General features: G+C 38.2%; 2 protein-coding genes, 1 long non-coding RNA gene and 1 pseudogene across 6 annotated transcripts; all 4 read right to left on the reverse strand.

Annotated features, from left to right (window-relative positions):
- Window positions 1-3,596: 3,596 nt before the first annotated feature.
- Window positions 3,597-7,948, reverse strand: LOC148191822 (uncharacterized). Its single transcript, XR_015782488.1, has 2 exons — window positions 6,282-7,948; window positions 3,597-4,114 (listed from the first exon to the last, which is right to left on the reverse strand). It is a non-coding gene; the product is annotated as an uncharacterized LOC148191822 (long non-coding RNA).
- A 69-nt stretch (window positions 7,949-8,017) lies between these two features.
- LOC124842045 (uncharacterized) lies at window positions 8,018-10,865 on the reverse strand. The gene has a single exon (XM_047318457.2). The coding sequence runs from the start codon at window positions 10,526-10,528 to the stop codon at window positions 8,279-8,281; it is 2,250 nt and encodes a 749-aa protein (XP_047174413.1). The 5' UTR covers window positions 10,529-10,865; the 3' UTR covers window positions 8,018-8,278.
- Window positions 10,866-14,006: 3,141 nt separating this feature from the next.
- Window positions 14,007-15,382, reverse strand: LOC148191823 (uncharacterized; annotated as a pseudogene).
- A 1,468-nt stretch (window positions 15,383-16,850) lies between these two features.
- On the reverse strand, window positions 16,851-19,906 carry LOC148191824 (ycf20-like protein). Of its 4 annotated transcripts, none has more exons than XM_088099876.1 (4): window positions 19,785-19,906; window positions 19,486-19,557; window positions 18,930-19,123; window positions 16,851-18,265 (listed from the first exon to the last, which is right to left on the reverse strand). In XM_088099876.1, exons 3-4 carry the CDS (start codon window positions 19,106-19,108, stop codon window positions 17,863-17,865), a joined length of 582 nt encoding a protein of 193 aa, XP_087956002.1. In that variant the 5' UTR covers window positions 19,109-19,123; window positions 19,486-19,557; window positions 19,785-19,906; the 3' UTR covers window positions 16,851-17,862. The 4 variants fall into 4 exon arrangements, with proteins under 4 accessions (XP_087956002.1, XP_087956001.1, XP_087956000.1 ...); XM_088099875.1 differs by having other exon boundaries at window positions 19,486-19,591; window positions 19,785-19,900; XM_088099874.1 differs by having other exon boundaries at window positions 19,253-19,899.
- Window positions 19,907-22,962: the final 3,056 nt, after the last annotated feature.

Here is a 22,962-nt window from a genome sequence, read left to right on the forward strand (position 1 = left end):
AAAATTGATACTAAAAGCAACCTTTAACACTTAGAAACTAGCTTCAAATCATGTTTTTGGTCATATTTTTAGAAATAAGAGAGTTGGACAGGTTTATGCTTGATTTCAGTGTTTTTGTGCAGGTTTTAAGGTGAATTTGGTGAAAGAAGTGAAGAAGAATAGAGATGGAATCATAAAAGACATTAAAAAGTGCAAAAGGAGAAGCCGCAACTGCCGCTCAGCGGCAGTTTACCGCTGAGTGGCACTCAGGCAGTCAGGTTAGATCCGCTGAGGGGTGATTTGGCCGCTGAGGGGAAGAAAACAACTCGCGCACTTACCGCTGAGCGGTAGTTTACCGCTGAGCGACACTATTTTGGGCTTGGGCCTAATTTTCTGTAATTTTAGAATAGTATATAAGCTTTAGGACGTCCTAGGGTTTGTATCTTTGGCAGAGACGAAGCAAACACTCTCTTTTCCACCCCTTGAAGGAAGATCTTGGATGCTCAGGCTACCTCCTCCTCTTTCTAGGGTTTTATCTTTCATTCTTTCATTATTGTTCATCTAGTTTCACCATGAATATGGTGAACTAAACCTTGTATTGTTGTTGGGGAATCAATGTAGTCTTGTGAAACTCTCATATATGGAATTTGATTTAATGTCTTATATTAAGATATATGCTTTCTTTCATCTTTAGCTAGGGTTTTTCCTCTTTGCTTATTGCTTGCTTTGTTTAACTCCTTCATTGCCATGATTATTGATTTTGTCGATACGGGAACGTACGGGGAAGTCTAGATCCGGGGAATTTCTCCTAATAGCATATTGGTTGTCTTTAAGCTCCTGAACTTTAAGAACTAATTACTAGGAATGCTAGGAATTGTATGAACTCGTAATTAGGGATAAGCCTTCTTGCAAGGTAATTTAGAGAGTGGCATTAGCATTGATGATAAGAATGATGAATTCCTGAAAATATATGAGAGTGGATAAGATGAAATTGATAACCCCAACAACATACTCAACAATATAATTCATTGAAGTGTTTGTTTTGTTCTTTTCCATTGATCAACTTCATGCATATATGTTTAGTTATTGTCTTTTGCATTAAAACCTATAATCAATTTGTTCTTAAGTCTTAAATAGTCAACAAATCACATAGCTAAACTAGGCCGTGAGTCCTTTGGGAAAACGATACTTGGTCTTACCTTGTTTTATTACTTGATACGATTCGATCACACTTGCCGATTGTTAAACAAGTTTGTGGCGCCGTTTTTCGGTGTTCATAAATTTGTCATCAGTTAACCTCAGTATTAGCCCCAAAATTTTTGTGAGACCCACTTGCGTCTCCAAGTTCTTAATAGCAGCTTCAGTGCTCTTTTGAGTGGATGCAGTTGCCTGTATGAATTGCTGAAGAGTTTCTTCCATCCTTATTGATCTTTCATTAAGTGTAGCCATTTGTTGCCATAAGGTTGGTTGTTGTTGTTGCTTGTTAAATTGCCCTGATTGTCCAGCTTTCCCACTTTGTCCTTGACCAATACTTGGGTGTGGTTTCCACCCTTGATTAAAATTCCCCTGACCGTATGGAAATTGATTGGCCATGAAGTTAACATTCTCTAAAGCTTCCACTGGAAAGGTGCATTGACCATTGATATGGTCACCACCATATAATTCACACATCTGTGGTTGAACCTGTGCAACAGTCTTTAACTCTTTTGGCAGTTGTGCAAGTGCCTTTGTGAGATTCTCCAATTGTTGAGTTATTATCTTATTCTAAGATAACAAGGCATCATTGGATTGCAACTATAGAACTCCTTTTTGTTGAATAGGAGCTCCTCTTTCACTGTTCAACTCATTATCATTAGTAGCCATGTTTTCAATTATTTCAGTGGCTTCCTCTGAAGTCTTCCATTTGATATTGCCTCCAGCTGAGGCGTCTAGCATCAACTTGGTTTGTGAACCAAGACTTCCAAGGAAGAATAGGACTACTTCTACTTCATCAAATCCATGCGTGGGAGTCTTTCTTAATAGGCTTTTGTACCTGTTCCATGCATGACCTAGTAATTCCTCCATGCCTTAACTGAAAGATAAGATCTCTTGCTTCCCTTTGTTTACCTTGGATTGTGGGAAGTATTTGTTCAAAAATTTTGTCACCACTCCTTCCCACTCTGTAAAGCTTCCTTTTGGAAAAGAGTTCAACCAAAGCTTAACGTTGCCTCCCAATGAGAAAGGAAACAAGCTAAGTTTGATTGCTTCGCCAGGCACCCCATTTATCTTCACTGTATTGCAAATTTCATTAAAAGTTGTGAGGTGCTCATATGGGCTTTCATGAGACAACCCATTAAATTGATTACTCTTAACTAGTTGGATTAATGCCGGTTTCACCTCCATGTTAGCTGCATTGACCCTCGGTCGTGCTATGCTATTGAAATATTGAGGGCCAACTACATTAGTGTAATCTGCAAGAGTTTGTCTAACATTATTATTCTTCATCTCCTGAGTGCTATGGTAAGAACCTTGTGGTGAAGGTTGTAAAATAATTTCCGGACGAGGGAAAAGTTCTCTAGATGTACGGATTCTTCTCCTCCGTCTACTCTCGTCTAATCAAGAAGAGGTTCCGAGGTTTCCTTGCTTCTAGTTCGAATTGCTTCCTGCATACACAAGAAAACAAGTCCCTAGAAAAATTTGATAGGACAAAAAGATATAGAAGATATAAAATAAGAGAAAAGAAGATAAAATAAAAACAAAAAAATAAAAACAGAAAAATAAACACAAAAAATAAAATAAAATAATAAAATAATAACCGAAAAATAAAAAAAGAAAATAAAAACATAAAATAAAAAACAGAAAATAAAAACAGAAATTCAAAATTTCAAAATTCAAAATTCAAGTCAAAGATAATCAATAATCACACAAATGAACTAGTTAAATCACGAGTCCTTGGCAACGGCGCCAAAAACTTGATGACAAATTTGTGAACACCGAAAAACGGGGCCAAAAACTTGTTTAACCCTCGGCAAGTTTGACCGAATCGTATCAAGTAATAAACTCGGTAAGACCAAGTATCGTTCTCCCAAAGGACTCACGACCTAGTTAGTTATATGATTTCTTGATTATTTAAGACTTGTGAACAAATTGTTATAAGTTTCAAATGCAAAAGACAAAAAGTAAACATGTATGCATGTGATGATCAATGGTAAAGAAGAACACAAACACTGAACGAATTATATGGATGAGTATGTTGTTGGGGTGATCAATTTCATCTTATCCACTCTTATATATTTTAGGAATTCATCATTCTTTTCATCAATGTTAATGCCACTCTCTAAATTACCTTAAACTCGATGTCTCGGCAAAGAAAGCCTATCCTTAATCATGAGTTCATACAATTCCTAGAATCCCTAATAATTAACTCTGAAGCACAGAAGCTTAAAGGCAACCAACCCTCATATCCCTTTGTCTAGGCAATACTGCTTTTGGGAGAATTTCCCCAGTTCTAGATTTCCCCGTATGTGTCCATACCGACAAAATCAATAATCATGACATCGAATGAGTTAAACAATGCATGCTTTGAGAAAAGAGGAAAAACCCTAACAATTAATGAAAGAAAGCATGTATCATAGATATGATGTTTAAACACATAATTCCATATATGAGAGCTTCAAAAGATTACATTGATTCCCCAACAACAAGAAGAGTTTAATTCACCATATTCATGGTGCAACTAGATGAAATACAATGAAATAGTGAAAGATAGAACCCTAGAAAGTTGAATAGGTAGCCTTAGCATCCAAAATCTTCCTCCAAGGGATGGAAAGGTGTGTGTTTTCTTCGTACTCTACCAAAGATACAAACCGTAGGAAGTCCTAAAGCTTATATATTATTCGAAATATTACAGAAAAGTGGGCCTAAGCCCAAAATAATGGCGCTCAACGGTAAGTGCGTGCGTTGAATTCTTTCCCTCAACTGCACTTTCACCCCTCAGCGGAGCCAACGGGTGTTCATTAGTGCCGCTCAACGGTAAACTGGCGCTGAGCGGTACTTGCGGCTTCTCTTCTTTTGCACTTTTTGAGTTCTTTTCTGATTCCATCTCTATCATTCTTCACTTCTTTCATCAAATTCACCTTAAAACCTGCATAAAACACTGAAATCAAGCATAAACCTGTCCAACTCTGTTATTTCCAAAAATATAAACAAAAGCATAATTCAAAGCTAGTTTCTAAGTGTTAAAGGTTGCTTTTAGTATCAATTTTAAGCATGAAAATAACAATTTAACAATTTTTCTAACTATTATCAGTAGCCCAAACGAAGGGGGTGGCCGATACGCAATTGATGGGGTATTTCTTTGCTGGGCTACAGGGAGACATACATAGCCAAATCAAGCCACACAATCGAAAAGATCTGCTGGTCACGATGGAGGTGGCGAGAGACATCGAAGAAGTCGTCAAGAACCCAAGATTAAGTAGTAGGTCGAACAACCGAAGCAATGCGGGGTGGAGCCAATACCATGGGGGAATGGGCTCGGTGGCAAGGTCTAAACCCATTAGGGGAGGAGTAAACAAACAAGGTTAGTTTGGGACGCCTAGTGTGAACAAGAACGAGATGGTAGGAGAGGCGGCAGTTTCAAAGGCGGGGAGTAATTTTTCTAACGACGTAAGGGGATGAGGAGTGAGGAACTTACCTTACGCAGAGTACGTTAAGAGAAGAGAGGAAGGGAGATGCTTCCATTGCGAAGGGTCGTATAGCCCAGGCCATCGCTGTCCAGAACGGAGCACAAGGATAACCATTCAGATGCAGGGAGAAGAGGAAGAAGAAAAGGGGGAGAACAGGGCACAAGAGGAGCCAAGCCCATGGAATTGTCGTTTTTCTCAGCAGGGGAACTCACTCAGCCGCGAACAATGAAGCTTCAGGGTTGGGTGAATGGAAGGAAAGTGTTGGTGCTGATTGACAGTGGGGCCAGCCATAATTTCATAACCAAAAAAACTGTGGAGGAACTCGATTTGCTAATAGAAGAGACCCCTTCCTATAAGGTGTGTCTAGGAGATGGAAGGAGGAAGGAAGCCCAGGGCTGCTGTGAAGGTGTGGTGGTAAGGATGGGAGAGGTAGAGGTGAAAGAGAGATTCTACTTGTTTGAATTAGGGGGAGTCGACATAATTTTAGGAGTGGCATGGTTGACTATTTTGGGGGAGGTGACTATTAATTGGGGACTCCGACTATGGGATTCAAACACGAGGGACATAAAGTAACCATACAGGGAGATCCTACCCTAACACGTGGACTAGTATCGGTTGCAGCTCTATTGAAGGTTAGGGAGCTAGAGGCAGTTACCATACGTATGGGATTTGGGCCTAACCGAGTGAGTACAAGCTTGATCGAGTGGGAAGAAGAATCCAGAGGAGGGAAGCAGCTGACTTAGGAGCAAAGGCGTGAACTGGAAGAGGTGTTGGGAGAGTATGGGGAGAATTTCCAGGCAACCTAGGCCTTACCACCAATCAGGCAATGGGATCACAGGATACCCATTAAGGAGGGGGTTGACCCAGTTAATGTGAGGCCATACAGATACCCTTATATGATGAAATCAGAAGTGGAGAGGCAAGTAGCAAAGATGCTGGAGTCAGGGATCATAAGGCCAAGTTATAGCCCTTATCCTAGTCCTGTAATACTAGTGAAGAAAAAGGATGGAAGCTAGAGATTTTGCATAGACTACCGGGCTTTGAATAAGGTGACGAAACTGGATAAATTTCCTATACCCGTAATTGAGGAGCTTCATGATGAACTTAGGGGGGCAAGATTCTTTACTAAGATAGACCTAAAGGCTGGCGACCACCACCAAATACGGATGGAAGAGGAGGTTTTACCCAAGACGGCATTTCGAACACACCAAGGGCACTATGAATATTTGGTCATGCCCTTTGGGCTAACAAACGCGACGACAACGTTTCAATGCGTGATGAATAACCTGCTGTAGAAATATTTGAGGAAGAGTGTTTTAGTGTTTTTTTGATGATATTTTAATCTATAGTAACACATGGGTAGATCACCTAGAGCATATCCAGGAAGTTATGGGAACTTTGAGGGAACACAAATGGTATGCTAATAGAAAGAAATGTGATTTTGGGAGGAGACAAATTCATTATCTGGGGCATGTGATCACTGAAGAGGGGGTGGAGATGGATAAGGCAAAGGTGGCATCAGTTATGGATTGGCTAGAACCCAGAAGCATTAAGGCTCTTAGAGGATTTATGGGTTTAACTAGATACTACCGAAGGTTCGTAAAGGGGTATCGGCATGTAGCCAGACCATTAACCAACCTCTTGAAGAAGGGGTAGTTTTGCTGGACAGACCAAGGCAGTGAGGCTATGAAGAAACTAGAAGAGGCTATCACGACAGCTCCAGTCCTGGCTTTACCAGATTTTTCTTAGCAATTCCACATTGAATGTGTGCCTCAGGCAAGGGAGTGGGTGTAGTGCTTTCGCAGAATAAGAAACCAGTGGCTTTCTTTAGTAAAGCCCTTTCCGTAACATCATTGAACAAGTCAATATACGAAAAAGAGCTCGTGGCTCTGGTCTTAGCCATACAACACTGGCGGCCCTACCTGTTGGGACAACAATTTATTGTACACACAGATCAGAGGAGCTTGAAATACCTATTGGAACAAAGGATTAACACCCAAAACCAGCAGAATTGGATAGCGAAACTATTGGGGTACAATTTTGAGATCCGATACAAGACAAGGGCATCTGATAAAGGAGCCAATGCTTTATCACGAAAAGGAGAAATGGAGGTAGAGGGTGATAAGGAGATTAAAGGGATTGCCAAGCCCTATGATGGCAACTCCTTTAAGGATTTCTCATCCAAAGAAGTATCAACTTACATTAAGACTAAGAAAGGGAAGTGAATAAAGACTTTCAACAAAAGTGTTTTCCTTACCTAAGTCTTAGATAGATATACTTTGATAAATAACATTTGTATTGTTGAATCCAGCAGGGGAATTATTCTCCACCAAAGAAAATATGCAGCAGAGATCTTGAAGAAATTCAGTATGGAGACGTGTAATGCAGCAACAACTCCAGCAGAGGCAAAGGTTACTGCTTCAAAAAATGATGAAGATGAAGTGGACAACACACTGTATAAACAAATGGTGGTTTTACTCAGGTATCTATGTAATAGCAGGCCTGATATTTGTTTTGCAGTAGGTATCCTTAGCAGATTTATGCACCAGCCAAAAAAATTGCATTTGTTAGCTGCAAAGAGGGTGCTAAGATATATAAAGGGGACAATAGAACTTGGAATATTGTTTCCTAAAGACTGTGAGGAGCAAGATATCTTGGAGGGCTGGTCTGATTCTGATTAGTGTGGAGATAACAGTGATAGGAGAAGCACTACTGGATTTTTTTTCAAGTTTATGGGTGCACCGATATCATGGTGCAGTAAAAAGCAGCAAGTGGTGGCTTTGTCCACCTGTGAGGCAGAATACATGGCTGGATCTGCTGCTGCATGCCAAGCTACGTGGCTTGCTTCTATCTTGACATAAATAAAGGTGGAATTGAAGAGACCCATCCAGTTATTTGTGGATAATAAGTCAGCAATCAGCTTGGCCAATAACCCAGTATCACATGGAAGAAGTAAACACATAGAGGCTAGATTTCATTTTTTGAGGGAACAAGTCAACAATGGAAGGATAAAGCTGATCTATTGTCCCACTCAGTTACAATTGACAAATATTTTTACCAAACCTTTGAAAGGGAACAGATTTGGAAGCCTAATATCTGAATTAGGCTTGGTTGATTTTAGTACTTGAATTAAGGGGAAGTGTTGTATTAATTGAAGCCTAGTTTACTACTTTTAAGTGATTCTAAACTTAGACTCCAAAAGCTATAAATAAGAGTCATCCTATTCTTTTGTACTGTAACCGTTTGTAAATAAAAGTTTTCTTACCAGACACCCATTCTCTGTGTGCGTATGTTTTTCCCTTTGCTCTCTTCTCCCCTGTTTTTTTCTCTTCCAAAGCTAACAAAAAACAGGTTTGTCCTCATTCCGAATAAAATGAAAGAACAAGTGAAACACTTAACAAATTAATATGCCCATTGGGCTGAAACTTACATTAAATATAGGATTGTGGAAATCACCAGAAAACAGTGTGAAGATCATGAAACAGACAATGCTCGGGTGTGTCATAGTGATCATCACATATATCAAGACCTTAAATAAAAAGCAGTTATCTTCCGATTATTCCTGGTAACAATGCAATAGAAGTTCACTTTACTTTTTCAATGTAGTTCAAAAGCTAAGTTGTGACTACCTCCGGTCATAGAATGTCACAGGCTGATTCCATGTCAGCTATGTTACATTTATCCCTCATGTGTGCAGCTAAAGTATTCACTATAATCTGAATATTTTCATGTCTCAGCTTTGCCAGATCATTTGACAAAAAATGTTGTATCTGATTTTGAACTTCAATCCAGCTGCAACCAGGTTGCTTTGCAGCTCTTTTGTCCCTCATCAGCATCCTTAGTCTTTCGACCTCTTTCCATCTACCAGCCTCGGCAAGCATGTTTGACAGGGTAATGTAATTGGAGGTATTATCAGGCTCGAATTCGAAGAGTCTCCGGGCGGCAAATATGCCAAGTTCCAGGTTTTTGTGTACACGACAAGCCCCAAGCAATGAACCCCATAATCCAGCATTTGCCTTCACCTTCATCTCCCTCACAATGTTGAAGGCTTCCTCTAGCCTACCCACACGGCCAAACAAATCAACAAGGCAGCTGTAGTGTTCTGCCAAGGGTTCAATAGCAAAATCTTCAATCATACATTTAAAAATATCCAAACCCTCGGCCACTAAACCAACATGACTACATGCTGACAACATTCCAATAAAAGTAACCTCGTCAGGAACCACTCTCTGTGATAACATCTGGCCAAAGGCTTCAAATGCCTTATTTGCGTATCCATTCAAAGCATAACCCGAAATTAAGGAATTCCAAGATATAAGATCAATACATTCAATGTCTCTGAACACTTGTTCAGCATTTTGTACCCTTCCACATTTTGCGTACATAGTGATCAGGGCATTGTTGACAGATAAATCATTGACATAACCGCTCTTCAGAATGTAATCGTGAAGTTGCTTGCCTACCTGCAAAGCAGCAAGATTAGCACATGCTCTTAAGCCGCTTGCTAAAGTTGATTGATCGGGTTTCTTTCCCTCCTGCTCCATCATAACCAAACTCTTAAGAGCATCGGAGTATAGATTATTTTGTAGGAAACCAGAAATAAGAGAATTCCACGAAACTAAACTTTTTTCCCTCATGGCCTGGAAGATCTCTGTTGCTCTATCCATTTGTCCTGCCTGCGCATATCCAGAAATCATAGTATTCCATGAAACAACATTCTTAATCGGCATTTGTCTAAATAAATTCAGAGCTTCATGCATTCTTCCACTCTGGGAATAGCCTGCAATCATGTTGTTCCAACAAATAGCATCACGTGCATGAATTTGACAAAACATTTTATTAGCCTCGTCAATCCTTCCATCTTGTATCAATCCAGACATCAATGCCGTTTTCGCTGCAATGTCTTTGTAAGGCATCTGATTGTAAACATCACGTGCTTCATCAAGCTTACCAACTCGAATGTACCCATTAATTATTGTAGTCCATGAGACACTATCTTTGTGCTGCATTTTCTTGAACAGCTTAACAGCTTCATCAATTTGTAACTCCTGGACATAGGCTGCAATCATTGCATTCCAAGAAACCACATTTTTTCTGGGAATCTTGTCAAAAAGTCTTCTAGCTTCTATAATCTTTCCGTATCGTGCAAACCCACACAGCATTTTAACCCAAGAGACAACATTAGGATTTGGAATATTTTCAAACAATTGCCTAGCAGAAGTAAGGTCACCACTGTTAACATATCCAGCCACCATCAAATTCCATGAGACCACATTCCTCTTGGCCATCTTCTCAAAAAATTGTAATGCTAAAAGCATTTTCCCATTTTGTGTATACCCAGACAACATTGAGTTGTAAGAAACCAAATCCTTTGTCGGCATCTGGTCAAACACTTTCTCAGCATCATTGAACTTGCCCTTCTTTGCATAACCAGCTATCATTGCATTCCAACATGCAGTGTTCAACTTATCAGGAACCAACTCAAGCAATTCTCTAGCGTTATCAAGATCCCCTTTCCGTGTATAGCAAGTTATCATCAAAGCCCACGAAAAATTGTCTCTTTCAGGCATTGCATCAAACAGCTCAGTGGCTTCTTCAACCATGTTGTTGTGAAGATATCCAGCAATCATGGAGTTCCAAGAAACAATGTTTTTTAGAGACATTTTGTCAAACAATCGTCTAGCATCATTGATTCTAGCATTTTTGGCTAAAAGGGATACCATGGAATTGTATGTTACAAGATTTTTGTGGGTCATGTTAGAGAATATTCTGATAGCGTCTTCAACTTTTCCCAGTTTGCCAAGACGAATAATCTGCAGATTACGGCTAATAACATGATTTCCCGCTTCACCTATCGCTCTAATCCCATGCTTAAGTTTCTTCATTGCAGCCGGTGTCTTACAATAATCTCGCTGACAACGAGGAGATCGATATCCAAATCGACGTGCACGTGCAGTTTGGTATAATCACCGTTATATTTTTCTTTTTGATAATGTTTCAAAGGGGAGAATTTATGCATACTTGCTTGGAGTGGTAATAATTTGGCATCTTTCTTCAATGTTCCATTATGTTGACATCTATTAAAGTTTTAGTTTCTATACACTATCTCTCATGCAACCATTTCTCGTGTATCATAGGATTGAACTTTGATTTTAAATTTGAATTTAGGGTATGGTACTATAATTAGATAGAAACTGCATCAAGGTCCCAAAGATAATTCTTAATTCTTCTTCTCTTCCCCTCTTGGAAATATAATGTCGCGTTTCTTCTGCACCAAAGTGATCTCGGCTTGCATATATGTATAGCATTAGTCTTGTAAATAAGAATTCTCAACATGAAAAATACATTCTCGTACCCTTTATTTATAATAATTTAATTCTCCTAAAAAGAAAAATAGGAAAACTAAGAAAACTAGGAAAATAAAATAAAATAAAAGATTATGTATGTATTTCCTTTAATTAGGAAGATTCTAAAGATATTATCTCAAATTACAACACTTTCCCTCAAATTGGTAAATGAATATTAATCATTCCCAACTTGCCTACAAGATCTTGAAATCTACATGGAGGAAGCCCTTTTGTAAAAATATTTGTTATTTGAAGTTTTGTAGGAACATGAGTTGTAATCACAAAGCCTCAATCAAGATTATCTTTGATGAAATGTCTGTCGATTTCAATGTGTTTGGTTCTGTCATGTTGTATTGGATTATGGGTTATGCTCATAGCAGACTTATTGTCACAGTGTAATTGCACCGGGTTCTCCACTTTGACTTTAAGATCCTCCAAAATGATTTTCATCAAGAGTCCTTCACACATTCCTTGAGCAAGGGCTCGAAATTCAGCTTCTGCACTAGAACGGGATACTCTATCTTGCTTTTTGCTTCTCCATGTTACCAGACTATCTCCAAGAAATACACAATACCTAGAAATAGATTTTCTGTCAGTAATAGAACCTGGATAGTCAGCATTAGTATATATCTTCATAGTCAATGTGTCTTCCCTTTTGAACAATAGCCCCTTTCCTGGACTTGACTTCAGGTATTGGAGAATTTTGTCAACTACTTGCATGTGTCTCTCTCTTATCATGCATAAATTGGCCAACTACACTCAAAGCATAAGAAATGTCAGGTCTTGTGTGTGATAGATAAATCAATTTTCCCATCAATCTCTGATATTGGGCCTTTTCTACAAGAGCATTTTCTTCACTTTCAATTATGTGATTCTGTTCTATAGGAACTGTTGAAGTTCTACATCCCAACATTCCTGTTTCTTTGAGGAGATCAAGTACATATTTCCTTTGGGAGATGAAAATTCCGTTCTTGGAGTAGGCAACCTTTATTCCAAGAAAATATTTGAGTTTTCCTAGGTCTTTCATTTCAAATTGAGCTGCCAATTTATCTTTTAATGCCAATTTTTCTGATTCATCATCTCCTGCAATAATCATATCATCCACATAGACAAGCAATAGAGTGAGTTTACCTGTAGAAGAGTGCTTTATGAATATAGTATGATCTCTTTGGCTTTGTATGTATCCCAAGGAAACCATTGCTTTTGTAAATCTTCTAAACCATGCTCTAGGGGATTGCTTAAGACCATACAATGCTTTCTTCAGGAGGCATACCTTGTTTCTTTCATTTTTCACTTCAAAACTTGGGGGAATCTCCATGTACACTTCCTCATCTAGATTTCCATGAAGAAAGGCATTCTTCACATCCAGTGTAAGTCTCATCCAAAATGAGCAGTCAAAGCGAGAATAACTCAAACTGTATTCATCTTTGCCACTGGGGCACATGTCTCCTCATAATCAATCCCATATGTTTGGGTATATCCTTTTGCCACCAATCTAGCTTTATATCTTTCTATTGTCCCATTTGCCTTATGTTTCACTATGAATATCCATCTACACCCTACTGCCCTCTTGTCTCTTGGCTTATCAACAATCTCCCAAGTTGAATTTCTTTTTAATGCATTCATCTCTTCTTTCATGGCTGGATTCCAATGTTCAAGTTTCATGGCCTCCTGGATTGAGGTAGGAATTTTTGTGGCATCAACGACGGCAATAAAACTTTTTTGCTTATCAGAGAGATTGTTAGTGCAAACATACTGAGAAATAAGATACTTAGCACATGATCTTCTTTCCTGGGTAAATCCTCAATAATACTTACCTCCTTCTCATTGATATCTTCAGGGATCCTCACCTTCGGATTAAACAATTTTTCTTGCTCGAGAGTCGAAGTGAGTTGTTTTCCTCTTTCATATTTTTTGTCAAAAATTTTTTCTTCTTCCTCTTCGTCCTCTTCATTGCTCAGGTCTTGGGCATCCTACAACGACAAACATGGTAATGACAAGAAGGAGAGTTCATCCACTTCAAGTGCTTTCTCCTCCTCAAGTGGCGGACTGACATAATAGGATTGTGTTTCATGAAATGTGACATCCATGGTGATAAAGATACGACGACTCTGAGGACGATAACATTTGTACCCTTTTTTATTAGAAGGATACCCAATAAAGACACATTTAAGAGCTTTGGGATCTAATTTAGCACGGTGACGATGATGAGAGTGAATAAAAAACAATACATCCAAAGACTCGACTAGGTAGACTCGTTGTTAGGGAAGAAGAAGGAACAAAAGACAATAGAGACTCTATAGGACTAATGTCATTTAAGGTACGAGTGGTTAACCTGTTGATGAAATATGTGGCAGTTAACACAACTTCTCCCTAGTAATTTTTTGGAACAGACATTTGAAAAAGAAGAGCTCTAGTTACTTCAAGAAGATGATGATTTTTTCTTTCAACAACCCCATTTTGTTGAGGGGTGTTAACACAAGTTAGTTCGTGAACAATACCATTATGAGACAAAAAATTGAGAAATTCATGATTCACATATTCAATACCATTATCAAACCTATTTTTGCCAAATTGATTTTGGACAAGACGGAAACAATTAACAAAAATTTGAAAAACTTCGAATTTATTTTTCATAAGGTATGTCCACGTGACATGGGTACAATCGTCAATAAAGGTAACGAACCATTTGGCTCTGGAAATAGAATCTATGACATGACTCCAAACATCAGAGTGAATTAAATCAAATGGAGAAATACTCTTTTTATTACTAATAGGATAAGATGCACAATGGTGTTTTGACAATTGACAAATAACACAATTAAAAGACTCAACAGACTCCTTGGTAAACAAATGGGGAAATAAGGACTTGATAAGACTAAATGAAGGATGCCTAGGCCTTTGATGATGTAACCATATTTGAGATTTTGCCCACGTCTCAGATGTAGTTTGTTGACTCATGATTTGTGTGTTGCTTTGGTCATCAAACTCTAAAAAATACAACCCATTTTCCTCTTTACAAGTTAAAATCGTCTTCCCCGTGGCAAGGTCCTGAAAAACACAATAAGTTGGAAAAAATGTTAGTGAACAATTTAAACCCTTTGTGAGTTTTTGCACAGAGATAAGACTATTAACTAATAGAGGAACATGTAAAACATCCTTTAATATAATAGATGAGTCCAAAATTATATTCCCAGAGTCGCATATAGGTATACCCTGACCATTCGCAACTGTAATAAGTTGTTCTTTATTATTTTTTCCATATGAGTCGAAAACCCCACTAAAAGGTGTCATATGATCGGTTGCACCCAAATCAAGGATCTAAATACCTTGAGACACATGACCAACAATATTGAGACAAATCTTACCTTTTATGGACAAAGTACATGATCCAGAGGGCTTATTCATTGATTCAACCATTGCTTCCAAGCATTCAAGTTTCTCCTTATAAGCTTTCATATCAAGATCTAGTGGTGTGTGTGAAGGACTAGATGGATTAGTGGCTTCCCATTATGAGGTAGTATGATTTACCCATCTTTGAGTAGACCCTTTGTTGTTTCCCATGCGCTCGAGAACATTCTTTCTTCCATGGAGTTTGAAGCATGTTTCCTTGGTATGTCCAGATCTTTTACAGTATGAACAATAGTCCCCATGAGTACCTTTTTCAAACGTCTTTCTCCTAACATTTGTGCCTTTGTGGACTCCCTTTCTAGTTGTCATGGCAGAGCATGTGTTGGAGATCCCTCCATTAAGCATGACAATTCTCCGAGTTTCTTCTCCTTTTACCATAAAAAAACCTTCTGACCGGGATGATAATTTTTCTCTTCCAAAAATCTGAACCCGGATTGGGTCGTACTCATGATTCAGGCCCTGTAGAAATTTAAAGATTCTTTCCCTTTCAATGAATTCAACAAGAGCGTCAAAATCTGTTTTACACATCTTTATTGTTTGGATTTGATCGAGTTCCATCCAAAGACCATTCAGGATTCCGTGAAAATTCTGATACGGAAAGGGAACCTTGTTTTGTATTAAATATCCTGTTCTTGATGTCATAGTAAGCAGCAAGATCCTATTTTAAAGAAAAGGTACTCTATAAATTATCCCATATTTCTTTTGCAGAAGAATGAAACATATAATTTCTCCTTATCTTAGGAATCATGGATTTCTACATCCAAGTCATAATTAATGAATCTTCATTGTCCTAAATTGAAAAATGAGTGTCGTCTGGTCCTGGTCCTCCTTTATCTATGTGATCAAGTTTTGAACGACCCTTAAGAACCCTTCGAATAAATTGGCTCCATTTTAAGTAATTCTGACCATCCAACCAACAGGTACTTCCTATATTTGGTAGGTTATTAGGTACCCCAAAGGAATACTTTTTATTTCAGACATCCCGTACCCAAGAAAAGGAACAAAACCTTCAAACTCAGATCTACTCAAATATAGGCAAAACGAGTCATCACCAACCCTAGGAACAAACTTAGGAGACTCTAGCTGTGGCGGCAGTAGCGAGTGGGTCACACCGAGGAAAAACGGGACGAACTTAAAACTCAGATCTACTCAAATATAGCCCAAACGAGTTGTCACCGACCCCAGGAATAGACTCAGGAGGCTCCGACGACCCTATCTGTGGCAGTGGTAGCGAGTAGGTCTTGCCGAAGGTGGGCGCGTGGGCTACACGCACCGGTGACGGTAGCGGCGCATGGCGGTGCATAGCGGCTCCTATCATAGAGCAATTTTCGGCGCTGTGATCGCTGATGTTCGGCACACCTTTCTGCCCTATGAACGACCCCAACCGGCAACTGCGGCAGCGGTAGTAGTCGAACAGCGGCAGCGATGTGACTTGTTGCAGCGGAATCGAGCTCCAAGATCAGGAGCTCTGACACCAAGTTGAAAATAAGACTTATTAAATTGAGATGAAATTTTTTTTTGTAGTTTTTAAGTCGATTAAAATTTAAGCTAAATCTTATTTTTTTCTGGGTGTAGAAAAAAATGTTAAATTCGTTGGCATAGTTATTAATGAAAAATAAAGTTAGTATAGATATTCCAACTAAAATTTAAATTTATTCCATACAAACCCCTTCACAGCTTGCATAAGCATAGGTGAGAAACACAAAAATGAAAAAATTATGCAAGACAGTATTTTTAACTTTGATGTACAACTTATGGTCTTCTGTTATCATGATGGTGTAAAAGGGTTCATGAAATTGTATTTGTCAGCATTCTGTACAAGGATCGAATTTATGACATGCCTTTTCCATGCCCATGGTCAACCAATCTAGGCTATGAATTTTATTTTATAAGCTACATAGTGTATGTTAATATCAATAATAACTAATGAATTACAATGCAAAAAATCATCTATATAAAAAGATAGATGGATATTAAACAGGTTTTAAACTTATATTTACTTCAAAGCAATTCTATAAAATTACTATTCCAACATGATCATAAGTAATTTAAAATGAATCCAAACACATTATAATTAATTTTAGCCACAGTTAGTTTTTATAAAATGAACTTAGTTTAAATTCTATTCTACAGATGATAATCCAAATGCATAGTTAGTTTAGCAGTATTAAATTGTCACAAATAGTAAAATATTGTTAGTGCTGATTGCTTAACATCCAACCGTACTAGTTTCAGATTTCAAAAAATTTGGTGTCAGGGCAATCATAAGGGGAAGGACGCAATTAGAGAAATAGTTACTCAGATTCAAGTTGAATTTGCTTGAAATGTAGAAGGTAAAGTTACCATCCCTTGGAAAATTGACCAGCATTCTTCTTGAAAAAGTGAATGTAATCTGGTCATCAAGCTGAGTTAAAAACTGACATACATTCATCAAAGTGTTGCACATAAATTTATCGCAATAGAATTTCTAGTACATACATTCATCAAAGAGATATATCTACATCAATTTGCACTGTGCAATGATTTCAGGAGGTAACTGTATATCCAAAATGTATATAGACATGAGGGATGACTTTTCTTCTAGCGAACTAAAATTGTACATAGATGGATAAATTTTCAACAAATGGATAAAATTGCAATACTAATAAAGAAAAACAAATCAATTCAACAAATGGCACAGTTTGCAGTTCATGGTGGAGCTTGGTAGACATCAACATGGCGCAATTTTCAAGTATTTTGTAGTTCGTGTAGAAATGATGATCCACAATCACATTACAAAAACTATATCTGAGACAGTTTGCATTATTTGTACCAAACTCAATTTTTGCATCACCATTCACGAGGCAATCAAGTTTCCTCTGTATGGAAAAGACACATATTCCGTGTTGGACATGTAAAACAGTGCTGGATTTCTTGCAAAAAGATCCAAAGTTCCACATCATTGTATACCATCATCTCACATGTTCCAATTTGTATGAATGCCCCTGCAAAATGAATACCAGCAATCCCACTACTATCAAGGAACTGATGCCAACACGGATTATAGGATGAAACATTGAAGTAAGGGACAGAAGGAGTGAAATAATGTTCCAGGAGTTGGTTGAACCAAAGCCGATGTAGAGTTAATTGAAAATGTGAAGTTGTTGAATGTTTCAATGCCCTTTAATGTGCTCCAGTCAAAACTCAACCATTGCTATGTTCGTCATATGCATGATTCATCTCATAGCTTGAATGTCTTATCTTCTGGATATGTGCACTGAACTTCAGGGATTTTAACGGTAGAATTGAAAAAGATCCATCTTTCGTCGAGTTAAGTGTAACTTCAGTATTTATCAAACATAGTGGGGACAGATTACTGCAATGGCAATGAGTCATGTGCATTATAAATGCCAAGCATCATAAGAAAAGTGGGAAATTTCAATTCACATAGAAGAGATTGCTCATCCAGCAATACGATCAAATCAATATTTAAAGGAATCTAAGAAAAGTCCCAGTGTAAGGCCAGCCTTCCAATAATTAAACAAGGAAATAAGGCCTCTATTCATGCTAACTAAAGGAAGAGAAGCCCTATACATGAGAGCCCCAATGACTTCCACAACAGCCACAGCCAAGGCAGCAGATAGAATATCCCAGTCACCAGTTTGTCCAATAACAGTGGCAAAGGCAGTTGCACAATAAAATCCAACCAAGAAGAAAAGCAGCTTCATGGGAAGATTTTTCTTTACCTCCTGAATTTTAGAACCTAACTTACTCTGAAACTCTTGAATCACTCTAATTATGCGGGTCCTTCCATTACTGCCATTTGAAGTGGAAGAACTAAAACTGCTGTCATTTAAGCTGTTTCTTACTGACCAAGTCATCCTCCTGAAGACATAAAGACTTAATATCCTAAGAAAAAGATCAACAATAATGGTTCTCCTCATATAACCAATTTTTGATTGATATTCACCTATACAGTGTTTCAAACACCACGGTTGCAAGTACAAGTTCATATTGATATCCCAAATTAGCTACAAAATATCAGCTATTTCAATTATATGCCTACCTTTTAGAATACAGTCTTCAAAAGAATGTCAATATTACAACATAAGGTCTACACCAAATTAAGTTTACCAGACTTTTGAAATGAAACACGTTTCATTAACCGTTAAACACATTTCACCATGTTAGACTAAAGGAAGAACACTTCTCATCATCTGTTATAGAACAAGAAAACCCTTAATCACTTTAGACAATTTCTTCTTATCATCTTTTGTAGACCCCCAAAACTCCTTATCACTTTAGACACTTAATCCCACCTAACCAAAAAATAGCAAATGTGTAACCCAATAAAGTTGATGTGAAGGAACTGTCTAGCAACAAAGACAGGTATACAATATCATCCTCTCTTAAATAGAACTATGCTTCCGTGCTTCATGCCAGCATTTATTTGGTACAGAATCTCCAAATTATGTATCAGGTATCAAAAGCTGTCCTAGATTTTATGCAGGATTAAAAGTCATTAACAAAAACTGCTACTGAGACTTACTTGAAATTAACAATTAAACAATGTTGAGCAATCCTAAAGCATGGAGAGCATTGCTTCTGGCCAATCGTGGTCTTGTAAAAGAAAGCATCAAAATCAACTCTTGAACAGTTATAATCACGAGATTTAAATTTGGCAATTGTCACACAACCGGAAGACATCATTCTAGTTGCAAACAACATGAAGAGTCTTCACTCCTGGAGATGATAAACATACATTACCAGCATATGCAGAGAATGATAACAGATGTAATCACAACTGAAACATCTCAAATCAAATTATGTGGGATACAAAGATAAATGGAACCATAGGAAAATGGAAATTACCGTTCTCGCGTGTAAGTAATTCACTTGACATTACAGCAAAAGAAAGATAGACACAAAGAACTTGAATAAAATACAAAGATTCTTCAGAAGACAAGTGCATGCTAGAAATCCATATCAGAGACTTCCTTCACATCAGCAAAGTGCAAGCAGCCGAAAATTTAATATACAGAAATATGCAATACAAATAGTCTAATTCAAATCTTTGCTAAAACATAACAGAATTCAATAGCTACCATCTTTCATTCTTGAAACTGGTAATTTTCTTTCATCATCTTTGTATTCCACAGTAATCTGACTCGATTCAACTGCTTGTTAGAGTCAGAGGTTAACAATGAGTACCTGTCAGCAAAAAAATAAATAACAAGAAACACATCCTAGTCTGGGTTTCGTTAATTGACAAAGAAGATCAATATATATATATATATGGAAAAAAAACAATTTTGAAAAGGAACCGAAATAATTGAAAAGAACGAACAAAATGGGTGTTTGAGTAATGAACAATTAAGGCTAAAAAGTGAACTTAGAATCTTACTTTGTGTCTTGGTTGTAATACCAAATTGCAAATTCAGTGTAAAATTAGGGCACGAGGTTCTTTCAAATTGAACCTCTTATCATTTCAGAGTACAATGTATAGCAGTTGCACTTGCATTTGCAGCAGAAAGGCTGTGTGAATACTTGTTATTTATCACCCGTTTTCACAATATTTTTTCATTTTTCTATTTACCAAATTACTTATGCTGATTAAAGTGATTTTTGATTTACTATTCAGGTGTAAATTATTATTTTTTAAAATTTATTCTATGCCATTTTTTTTTCTTTCACAGTTAAAGAAAGTTTTAACAAACAGTTTAAAATGTTCAAAACCAAGATTATGTAATATATATTATTATATAAAAGGGATTTGTTTATATATATATATATATATATTAATTAATAAGTTATCTTTTTTAAATTAAAATAATTATTTTATAAATTTTAATTTTAAGTATTTAATATTTCCTCTTTATTATTTCACTTTTCCCTTTCAATTAATTATTTTTAAATAAAAATAATTATCTATGATAAAAAAATGTTTATAAAATTATCTATGTAGAAATTATTTATATCTATTTTTATAATTAGGAGAATGATCATCACTGTTATAACCATTTGTTTTTCTACTATCTTTTTTCGTATTCGATCTTTAATTAACCATTACAACAGTAGTTTTTTTTTATTTCAACTTGAATAATTATAATTATAAATTTCATTATGGAAAAGTGTTCCTTACCTTGAACTTAAACCTTTACTTATAGGTTTAAAAAAATCAAACCTATTAATTTACCTCTTAATGGTTATTAATGTCAACATTAACCACTCATCAATAGCAGTTATCATATTGACTATGCCTTAACTCTGCTCAACGGCTGTCAGACCCGAGCGGCTGCGTCGCTCTTCGTCCTAACCCAACCGATCGGTTTATTCGACTCACCACATAGTAACATAGGTCTCCCAAGCCCTTGCAAATCATTTGGAATTGTGTGAGGGTTTCTCTCGGTTCTGCCGATCGGTTTATGAACTTCCCCTTACAAAAACTACCAAGGATACTTACTCTTCACTCGATGACACGTATTCATCCTCTTTTCAGATAAACAATGTCTTCCTCTGAGTCCGCCAGGGTGGAAGGTCGTGGGTATGCTGACGATGCTGTAGAGTCGTCCTCCTCCGTCAACTTTTCCATATTTGGTCCCAATGGTGAGAGGGACCCTCCTGCTGACAACTAGGTCGCTTCACCAACTGCCGAGAACTCCTCTCGACTTCTTGAGGCCATTGAAGACGACGTGGCGATCAACGTCGACTTCACCGGTGAGTGGGATAGAAGGTGCAAATTTAGGCTCGTTGTTGCCGGTTACGGTTGGGTTCCTCATGAGGTTAAGCTTTATTCTTCCTCCTTTGTTATTGGCAAGTCAATAGAAGAACTGACTAATGGGGTTTTCTTAGTGAAGAAGGCCAGTGGCGCTGATTGTTTTAAGTTGGTCGTCTGCCAGTTAAACGAGCGGGCTTGCCATGGCCGAAAAGGGTATGCTTAAGATTTCTTCTACGCCTATGCAACATTATTTCGCGATCTACGTGTTCTTCTTCCCTTCTCAAACTTCAAAATGGGTGTGCTACGAGAAGTTAACGTTGCTCCCACCTAGTTTCATCCGAACGGGTAGGCTTTCATGCAAGCATTCTTGATCGTTTGTGCCGCTCTTGGTCTTACTCTCACTCTTGGCTCGTTCCTCTATTTCTTCTGTGTCACCCCTCACCCGAACAAGCCTTGGGTTTCCCTTATCTCAATAAACGAAGGCTTAATTGCTTATTTTTCCTCAGTTTCGCTCAAGTGTGTTAAGTGCTTATTTTTATTCTATCTCCTCTACTCCTCTAAACACAACAACTTTTTGTTAGTACACTCTTAAATATTTAAATTTTTATTTATTTATATGTTTTATGTAAAATAATTTTGCGTTTTTTATCTGATAGAACATTACTATGTTTTTTATTTCTTTGTTTTATTAGTGGCACTAGTGCAAAAACAGCTTTAGACGTTCATTCTTTTGGCCTTTTGACGTCCGACCTTCCCCCCGACGTCTTTGTGGGTGACGTTACTCAGACGTCGGGGGTCCACATCGGACGTGTATATAGATGTCCGATGTGTCAGGCCCGACGCCTATCTAGACGTCCGGTGTACACCTCGGACGTCCACATAGACGTCCCACGTGCCCGTCAGACGTCCGCGACGACCACCTCCTGAATTGTTTTGTAGTAGGGTTGGGGTTGGACGTTCGTTTGTGCACTGCAAGACGTCCGTTTGTGCACTCGGTTGACTACTTCTATAGATAAGGCGGAGCGTCCTTAGCTCAGCATTTTAGCACATAGGGCTTCGGCCGGCGCTACTACAGCGCTTCGTTAGCTCGAATCCTCTCGGTAAATCTAGCTTTGCTAACGCTCGGCTAAGTCTTGAATCGTCGAGCTTATCTTGCTCCGCTTATCTTGCTCCCGGTAAATCTAGCTTCTCAGTAACAAAAGCGCTTATCTTGCTCCCGCTTCCTCGCATCTGCGCTCGTCAAGCCAACTTTGCTTTTTGGGAGGTGAAATTGCAGTTGAAGCGGACATTTCGAAATGACAGCATCGAAGATCCCCCCTGCTTGCAGAAATGAATGGATCAGAAGGGGGGCTGGGTTCCATTTCTGGGCCGGGCGGGAGGTGAAGGCCATAAGATTGCCTTCCCGGTAAGGAAGAGAGGAAAAGGATGTTGTCATCTAAATAAGTGAAACTCTCGACGTCCGTTGTGGGGGGGACGGACGTCTAAGAGGCTGGACAATCACCTCTTCAACTCCCCTCCGTCAGCCCCTTAAACGTCCGTTGTGCTGAGGGCCAGACGTCTATAATATTATAGACATTCGGCCCCCTCCACAACAAATGTTTAAGGGGTTGAAGACAATTAATTCTTCAACCACCCTGTCAGCACCCGAAATGTCCGATATGGGGTGACGAACGTCTATATCATTGTAGACGTTTGTCTCCCTCCACAACGGATGTTTATAATATTATAGACGTCCGTTATTGGGGGACGGACGTCTATAATATTATAGACGTCCGTCCCCATCCCCAACGGACATTTAGTGGGCTGACAGGGGAGTTTAAGCGTTCATTTGTTCAGCCTCTTAGACGTCCATCCACCCAGGACG

The sequence above is a fragment of the Vigna umbellata genome, chromosome 10 (genome assembly GCF_029865625.1).
Source record: "Vigna umbellata cultivar VRB3 chromosome 10, Vumbellata_1.0, whole genome shotgun sequence".
Classification (NCBI taxonomy): Eukaryota; Viridiplantae; Streptophyta; class Magnoliopsida; order Fabales; family Fabaceae; genus Vigna; species Vigna umbellata.

Bases quoted from the DNA above. Each gene is read 5' to 3' on its own strand.
- LOC124842045 (XM_047318457.2), bottom strand. From the start codon at position 10,528: ATGAAGAAACTTAAGCATGGGATTAGAGCGATAGGTGAAGCGGGAAAT.
- LOC148191824 (XM_088099876.1), bottom strand. From the start codon at position 19,108: ATGTTGTTTGCAACTAGAATGATGTCTTCCGGTTGTGTGACAATTGCC. The intron at 18,266-18,929 runs GTAAGTCTCAGT...TTATGTCTTCAG, and splicing joins TGTTTAATTGTTAATTTCAA to GAGGATGACTTGGTCAGTAA.